The sequence below is a fragment of the Gekko japonicus genome, unplaced genomic scaffold (genome assembly GCF_001447785.1).
Source record: "Gekko japonicus isolate JY-2015 unplaced genomic scaffold, Gekko_japonicus_V1.1 scaffold3824, whole genome shotgun sequence".
Classification (NCBI taxonomy): Eukaryota; Metazoa; Chordata; class Lepidosauria; order Squamata; family Gekkonidae; genus Gekko; species Gekko japonicus.
The window spans coordinates 85619-94688 of record NW_015167159.1 but is presented as its reverse complement, the minus strand read 5'-3'; the positions used below and the strand labels follow the sequence as shown (position 1 = coordinate 94688).

Here is a 9070-nt window from a genome sequence, read left to right as displayed (position 1 = left end):
GTCCCGGGTTCAATCCCCGGCATCTCCTGTTAAAAGGACCAAGCAGTAGGTGATGTGGAATACCTCTGCCTGAGACCTTGGAGAGCCATGGAGAGGGGCCGTGGCTCAGTGGTAGAGTATCTGCTTGGCATGCAGAAGGTCCCAGGTTCAATCCCTAGCATCTCCTGTTAAAAGGACCTGGCAGCAGATGATGCGAAAGACCTCCTCTTGAGACCCTGGAGAGCGGCTGCCAGCCTGAGTTGACAATACCGACTTGAGTGGACCAAGGCTCTGAGTCAGTATAAGGCAACTTCATGTGCTCGCGTGCCATTTCATGAGTCGGACCCCTGGTCCACCTAACACAGTATTGCTTACTCCGGTTGTGCCTCTCCAGGATCTCAAGGCACGGGAAATGTCTTTCCCGTCACTTGCTTTGAGAGCCTTTTAACTGTCCGCTGGAACAGGGGAAGAAGATGAAGAAGAGAGGGGCAGATGGATGACGCTCCGCGCCAGCTGTCCAAAAGGCAGGGGAGCTGTAAGCAGGTTAGATGGTGGGAGCGCTGCCTGATTCATTCGGTGGCATCAGACAGACCTTAATGACAGCGTGCTGTTCAGATGGACGTGATTAATTCCTGCGGTGCGCGCGCGTCGTTAGCACGGACATCATGACTTCGGCAAGACGGCGCGGACAACATCCAGATGGGTGTAGGCTGCGGCAGCTGGTCAGAATGTGGTGTGACTGAATCAGCCTTCCTGTTGTTTGTCCCACGGATTGGAAACTGGCCTGTGGAGCTCAGCTGAGCCGGGCTCCAAAGTCAGCCCCATTCCAGAACTGAGCATGCCCCGTGGGATAGCCACTACAGGGCTTTGGGGGATCGATTAAGGGCTCCTTGGAGTGCAAAGGAGCCACCCGTGGAGGAGGGTGCTTGCTGCATCTCTGTATGATCTACTCGTCTGGGTTTCCCAGTCTCCTTCTGGCCAGCCTCCCTTGAGGTTTGCTGCCCCCCCCCGGCTAGGTGATCAGATCCTTTGAGTGCTTTTCGAGGCAGAGATGCAACCCACCCTCGGCTGCACATTGGCTCTCTGGATGTTCACCGCTCTCTGTTTGCCTCCTGAAGAGCATAAGAAGAGGCCTGCTAGATCAGACCAATAGTTCATCTAGTCCAGCCTCCTGTCTCACACAGTGGCCAGTCAGCTCCTCTGGAGAGCCAACAACAGGGCAGAGAGGCCGAGGCCTTCCTAAGAACATCAGAAGATCCCTGCTGGATCAGACCAGTGGTCAATCTGGTCCAGCATCCTGTCTCAAACAGTGGCCAGCCAGTTTCTCTGGAGGGCCAGCAATAGGGCAGAGAGGCCGAGGCCTTCCTAAGAACATCAGAAGAGCCCTGCTGGATCAGACCAGTGGTCAATCTGGTCCAGCATCCTGTCTCAAACAGTGGCCAGCCAGTTTCTCTGGAGGGCCAGCAATAGGGCAGAGAGGCCGAGGCCTTCCTAAGAACATCAGAAGAGCCCTGCTGGATCAGACCAGTGGTCAATCTGGTCCAGCATCCTGTCTCAAACAGTGGCCAGCCAGTTTCTCTGGAGGGCCAGCAATAGGGCAGAGAGGCCGAGGCCTTCCTAAGAACATCAGAAGAGCCCTGCTGGATCAGACCAGTGGTCAATCTGGTCCAGCATCCTGTCTCAAACAGTGGCCAGCCAGTTTCTCTGGAGGGCCAGCAATAGGGCAGAGAGGCCGAGGCCTTCCTAAGAACATCAGAAGAGCCCTGCTGGATCAGACCAGTGGTCAATCTGGTCCAGCATCCTGTCTCAAACAGTGGCCAGCCAGTTTCTCTGGAGGGCCAGCAATAGGGCAGAGAGGCCGAGGCCTTCCTAAGAACATCAGAAGAGCCCTGCTGGATCAGACCAGTGGTCAATCTGGTCCAGCATCCTGTCTCAAACAGTGGCCAGCCAGTTTCTCTGGAGGGCCAGCAATAGGGCAGAGAGGCCGAGGCCTTCCTAAGAACATCAGAAGAGCCCTGCTGGATCAGACCAGTGGTCAATCTGGTCCAGCATCCTGTCTCAAACAGTGGCCAGCCAGTTTCTCTGGAGGGCCAGCAATAGGGCAGAGAGGCCGAGGCCTTCCTAAGAACATCAGAAGAGCCCTGCTGGATCAGACCAGTGGTCAATCTGGTCCAGCATCCTGTCTCAAACAGTGGCCAGCCAGTTTCTCTGGAGGGCCAGCAATAGGGCAGAGAGGCCGAGGCCTTCCTAAGAACATCAGAAGAGCCCTGCTGGATCAGACCAGTGGTCAATCTGGTCCAGCATCCTGTCTCAAACAGTGGCCAGCCAGTTTCTCTGGAGGGCCAGCAATAGGGCAGAGAGGCCGAGGCCTTCCTAAGAACATCAGAAGAGCCCTGCTGGATCAGACCAGTGGTCAATCTGGTCCAGCATCCTGTCTCAAACAGTGGCCAGCCAGTTTCTCTGGAGGGCCAGCAATAGGGCAGAGAGGCCGAGGCCTTCCTAAGAACATCAGAAGAGCCCTGCTGGATCAGACCAGTGGTCAATCTGGTCCAGCATCCTGTCTCAAACAGTGGCCAGCCAGTTTCTCTGGAGGGCCAGCAATAGGGCAGAGAGGCCGAGGCCTTCCTAAGAACATCAGAAGAGCCCTGCTGGATCAGACCAGTGGTCAATCTGGTCCAGCATCCTGTCTCAAACAGTGGCCAGCCAGTTTCTCTGGAGGGCCAGCAATAGGGCAGAGAGGCCGAGGCCTTCCTAAGAACATCAGAAGAGCCCTGCTGGATCAGACCAGTGGTCAATCTGGTCCAGCATCCTGTCTCAAACAGTGGCCAGCCAGTTTCTCTGGAGGGCCAGCAATAGGGCAGAGAGGCCGAGGCCTTCCTAAGAACATCAGAAGAGCCCTGCTGGATCAGACCAGTGGTCAATCTGGTCCAGCATCCTGTCTCAAACAGTGGCCAGCCAGTTTCTCTGGAGGGCCAGCAATAGGGCAGAGAGGCCGAGGCCTTCCTAAGAACATCAGAAGAGCCCTGCTGGATCAGACCAGTGGTCAATCTGGTCCAGCATCCTGTCTCAAACAGTGGCCAGCCAGTTTCTCTGGAGGGCCAGCAATAGGGCAGAGAGGCCGAGGCCTTCCTAAGAACATCAGAAGAGCCCTGCTGGATCAGACCAGTGGTCAATCTGGTCCAGCATCCTGTCTCAAACAGTGGCCAGCCAGTTTCTCTGGAGGGCCAGCAATAAGACCAGTGGTCTATCTGGTCCAGCATCCTGTCTCAAACAGTGGCCAACCAGCTCCTCTGGAGGGCCAACAACAGGGCACAGAGGCCGAGGCCTTCAGAAGAACATCAGAAGAGCCCTGCTGGATCAGACCAGTGGTCCATCTAGTCCAGCATCCTGTCTCACACAGTGGCCAGCCAGTTCCTCCGGAGGGCCAACAACAGGGCATGGAGGCTGAGGCCTTCCCCTGATGTTGCCTCCTGGCCCTGGGATTCAGAGGCTTAGTGCCTCTGAATCTGGAGGTTCCCTTAAGCCACCATTGCTAGTAGCCATTGGTAGACTTTTCATTCATGAATCTATGAATCCATCTACTTTTAGTACTGTTTATTCCTGTAGCCATCACAACATCCTCTGGCAGGATCAGTGTAGAACTTTTGTGCAGCAGCGTAGCTTCGATCCCGTCAGCAATTCCGACTACTTGGACGCTGCCATGAAGGGGCTGGGTCAAGTCACCTGGGCCCAATTATTGGAAACCCTGCTTGACACTCTGGTACCTAACTAGAGGGGCTGTGGCTCAGTGGTAGAGCGTCTGCTTGGCATGTAGAAGGCCCCAGGTTCATCAGGTAGTTTCATGTGAGAGTTCCATTAAGAAGAGAGCCATGGCTTAGACTCAGAGTATCTGTTTGGCATGCAGAAGGTCGCAGGTTCAATCCCCGGCATCTCCAGTTGAAAGAATCAGACAGTCAGTGGTGTGAAAGACCTCCGTTTGAAAACCTGCAGAGGCCAACCTTGATAGACTGATAGAATGATGGTCAGATTCAGTGCTTAGTTCTCGTGGTCCTTTCTTACACGGCCCAAGGAAATGGCCAATTGCCACTTTGGGGTCAGGAGGCAATTTTTCTCCAGGCCAGTTTGGCCAGCGATCCTGGAGGTTTTTTGTCATTTTCTGGGCATGGAACAGGGGTCACTGGGTGTGTGTATGGAGGGGGAGGTATTTGTGAATTTCCTGCATTGTCCAGGGTCCTCTGCAGTGGTCGGGAGATACAGAAAGACCCCCCTGCACGAGAGAGTTTGCCCCTGCGGAGCTGGTATGGTTGAATCTATATAACATGTCTTGTATCAGTGTGGTTTCTACCAAGAAATTCGTGTAAAGTTCATTCTTCCTTTCCTTAGAAAGCCACAGGACTGCCCTGTTTCTGAGATTACTAGGAAGCTCCTTGCCAGTGCGAATCCACAAATCACAGCTTCTCGTGCAAGGTTTTTTGCGGGTGCTAGCAAAATCCGTAAAGTTATTTCAAGCAGTGGTTCTTAAATTTAATATAATATTTATTTAAATCTGAGATATCTTTGATCAAATTTAAATTATATTTTTATTATCTGTTTATTCTTTTATGTGTATGCATGTATATGATTTGCGCTGGTCTTTGACCGTATTAATCTGAGTCTGCCTTGTGCAGGGGGTTGGACTAGATGACCCGGGAGGTCCCTTCCAACTCTATGGTTCTATGATTCTAAGGCAGCGTCAGATGTTCAAGAGCAGAGACCAGGCAGCTGGACATTCTGTTTTCTTCAGGTTCAAATGTAGCTCTCTAACTGGGACGAATAATCCCTATCCTGTCCTCCCCTGGTTTTCTCCTCCTCCCTAGAGATGTAAAATTTCCGGAAATTTTGGAGCGTGGAAAAAACCCAGTTTTTTTCGGCGGGAAATGGAAATTTTTGGAAAAATTGAAAAAAATGCTACACTAGCACTTCTTTTTTCTTTCCCACATTGAAAGTCATTCTGTTACTTTAGGAACATAAAATATGACTATGGACCATTTTTACTTGGCGTGAAATTATCACAACTGGCATATTAAAAATATAGTGTATCCAAACAATTCTTACAAACAGGATATCCACCCACATGCAAAAACAAAACTGAAACCTTTTCCTTTTCTTGTGACAACCGCACCTCTAAAGGAAGAAATGCATCTTGTTCTTGCATTGGAGAGTTCAGTTTGTAACCTAGGACTTGCTTGTCCTCAGTGCACAGAAACTAGATCAATCTGATAACATACATATTTTTTAGAAATGATTTGGAAAATATTTGAACACCTTGTCTTAAAATAGTTTATTCATCATGTTAAAATAAAACGTTCCGTAATCAATTTTCTTTTCTTTTTTCAATGTTTCCAATTTTTCGGGAAAAAAACAAAAAAGGCTTCAGGGGGAAAATGGAAAAAACTCCGTTTTTTTTCCAAATGTTCCCGTTTTTTTTCCAGGCCTTCACATCTCCTCCCTTTTGTAATTCATTGGATCTTTTGGGAGCCACGTGCTATATGGATTCTCTCCTTTCTTTCTCAGCTGTCTCTGATGAACCAGTGGAAAGATGAGTTCAAGGCCCACTCCAGGGTCAAATGCCCCAACTCTGGCTGTTGGCTGGAATTCCCCAGCATCTACGGCCTGAAATACCACTATCAGCGCTGTCAAGGGGTAAGGAGAACCGAGGTTTGTGTTCCATTTTGGTGACCCTTCTTTACCGTTACGTTGTTTGCGATGCTGAATATGTCTGTCTTATGTCTGAATATGCTTGCGGTGCTGAATATGTCTGTATCTCCAGTGTGCTTTTTCTTGGTAAAATACATAAATAAAACAGCAGGTTTGCGGGGAGCCCCAGTTTAGATCACGATCTGCAATCCATCCTCCCTGGCAGCCATTTTATCTGGCCTCGCCCATTGCAGCTGAAATGTGCCCCCACTGGAGGTAACATACAGATTTCAGAACCTAAAAAGGTTAGTCAAGAATGGAAGAGGGCCAACTCTAAAAATCTAATTATGAAACATACAAAAATATACATGTATTTATTAAACACAAATTAAAATCACAAATAAGGGCCCATTCATACCTCATATACAAATATAAAAATACAAAGGCTGATGAAGTAGACCTAACGCGTTTCGGCCTTCACAGGTCCAATACTTTTTTGAGCAGCACTGCTCTTAACTGAAGGAATATTTCATTGGGAACATTTGGCTATACAATCTCAGGAGAATATATAGTTGACCAGAGAGAAGTAGCACTGGAGGTTTCATTTGTATTTTTGCCCAGTGGTTAAACTTTGGAACAATTGTGTTCTGGTCTTTATTTCATATTTTGTATATGTATGATTGTATATATTTTTACATATTAGCCAATATGTTCTATTTGCATTAGACCTCTGAGGAAGGCCTGAGAAGGCTGAAACGCGTTAGGTCTACTTCATCAGCCTTTGTATTTTTATATTTGTGTATGAATGGGCCCTTATTTGTGATTTTAATTTGGGTTTAATAAATACATGTATATTTTTGTATGTTTCATAATTAGATTTTTAAAGTTGGCCCTCTTCCATTCTTGACCAACCTTTTTAGGTTCTGAATTCTAGGCTTTAGGTTCAGTTTTTTTCCCTTCCCCCCTTTTTTTCCTTATTGGTAACATACGGATAACATGACTGCTGCAGGTATCTTTTCTCCCAGGCAGGGTTGCCAACCTTCAGGTGGTGGCTGGAGAATTCCTGGGATTACAACTGATCTCTTTTTTCCAAGCCCCACCCTCCTCAGGCTCCACCCCCAAAACCTCCGTAAAATACGGACGAGAATTCCGGATAAGTCTTCCGTTTCACTTGTCTTCTTCAGAGATGGACTGTAGTTATCTTCAGGGGTCGTTTCGTAGAAAAAGAGGTGCAGGAGCTCATTAGCATGACTCATTAGCATAACTTATTTGCAGATGCCACACCCCCTGACATCACCGGAAGTGTGTCAGAAGGCGACACCCACCGCTCAGGCGCCACTGGACTGTATTGTTGCATGTGCCCGCCCCCTGGGCTCTTTACTGCCGGAGCTCCGCTCCTGTGCGCTCCTGCAGGAAATGACCCCTGTCAATTTTGGATATTATTATGTTGATATTTCAGTTCTCCAGTGATAGTTTCAAATACCATCAAGGTTCAAGTTGCAGAAGAAATAATTTTCAAAATAAGCTACTGATCACATTTTCAAAGAAAGGACAGTCTCCCTTCATTTTAACGTCGGTATAGCACACACACACACCCACACACACACATATGCAGGCCAATCTGAACACCTCCACACCCGGCTGCTAATTACCAAGAAAACAGACAATGGTGATCTGATCTTGAATCCCTGTTGGGAGAAAGGCGGGGTAATTTTTTGTAAATAAATCAAATCAGCAGGAGAAATCTTTCAGCATCTCTTCTGGTTTGACTTACAGTTTAACCCTGCAACGCTTGACTCCTTTTCCAGGATATTTTACGCAGGGTTGAATCTGCACCCAAGATCGTTGGTCATGCAGACATTCCCAGGCAGTTGCTGTTCTTGTTATATTTAGGGTTTATTAAAGTAGTGCAAAGTTAATTTTATTACAGTGTTTACTGAAATGCAAGACTAGGTCCCCCCCCCCCAGGTATGCTGTCAAAAAAAGGAGGGGGGTCGCCCTTACCTGGATAGCCCCAGCAAGGCCGGTCTCATCAGATCTCGGAAGCTAAGCAGGGCCGACCCTGTCAAGCACTTGGAAAGGAGACCTCCAAAGGAATACCAGGGGCTGGGATGCAGAGGCAGGCAATAGCAAGCCACCTCTCTGAAAATGTCCAAGCCCAAGTAGGGGTCGCCAGAAGTCGCCATGACTTCCAGGCTTACAAGCATGCATGTGTGCGCATGTGCGCGCACACACACAAATACTAAAAATGAGTGAGACGCCTGGGATCCATTAGACGCTTAGCAGTATATTTGAGCCTGCATACATGTTGAGATCAGCATCCTATCTAAATGCAGGGCTATTTTTGGGCAGGAACGCACAGGAATGGAGTTCCGGCTGGCTCCCGAGTTGGACACGCCCAGCAAGAACTCATTAGCATAATAGGCCACACCTAACAGCAGAAACTCATTAGGATTGGCTACATTAGGGGTGTGTGGCCTAACATGCAAAGGAGTTCCTGCTACAAAAAAGGCCTGGGTTTGGACAACAAACAAGGTAAACAGAATAAGAAGCAAAAGGTGGGTGTGGCTGGATGACCACACTTCTGGTAACATGGGGGTGCGGCCTAATGTGCTAATGAGCTGTGCTGTCAGGGGTGTGGCCTAATATGCTAATGAGTTTCTGCTGTTGGGTGTGGCCTATTATGCTAATGAGTTCCTGCTGGGCTTTTTCTACAAAAAGAGCCCTGTCTAAATGTATTCTCTTTCCTGATTTTTTGTAAAGCACTTTATGAGCAAGAGAGCGTTTGTACTACTCTGATATTTCCCGAGGAAGATCCAATTTTGAAACGTTGTTATATAATCCGGAAACAACGTTGATGTATTTTCACACTAGGATTTTCTTATGATTTGAAGGAATTTGTTCATTGTGTTGTAGTGCTTGTTGACCATAATATACAGAAAGTATTTTCTTTGCAAGTCTTGTTGACTGCTTGATCTGTGGGTCAGACTCTCACGACTGTTTTCTTTACATTTGTTCTCTTAGATGGAATATTACATGTGTAAATCACAGATGTCCCTGCACTGGTTGAGAACAGTGTTCCCTCTAAGCAGAGTTAGTGTGAGCTAGCCTCCGGCCCACACATTTTTGTCTTAGCTTGGGAAGGATGGCTCCAGAGCAAACTAATTTATGCAGCAGCCAAATTGCTCGCTCACAACTTTAAAGCCAGTAGCTCACAAAGGAGAACTTTTGCTTACAAGACTCCACATCTTAGAGGGAGCACTGGTTGAGAGTGCTGGTTTTATGCATTAATCTTTGATTTGTGGTGGGGGGGGCCTTCCTTGTTAATGCTGTGCACTCGGTGGGTGGTAGCAGCCGAAAGGTGAAGCGCGTAGAGTGTTGACATCCTTGTCTACAGGGCGAAAGACTGCCGGAT

General features: G+C 48.1%; 1 protein-coding gene across 1 annotated transcript in view; it reads left to right on the top strand.

Annotated features, from left to right (window-relative positions):
• Window positions 1-9070, top strand: part of ZNF512B (zinc finger protein 512B) — a 60920-nt gene that overhangs the window by 6716 nt on the left and 45134 nt on the right. The window contains exons 3-4 of the mRNA XM_015413105.1: window positions 5533-5676; window positions 8680-8695. Of these exons, the coding sequence (XP_015268591.1) occupies window positions 5533-5676; window positions 8680-8695 (160 nt within the window). The remainder of the gene's footprint in view (window positions 1-5532; window positions 5677-8679; window positions 8696-9070) is intronic.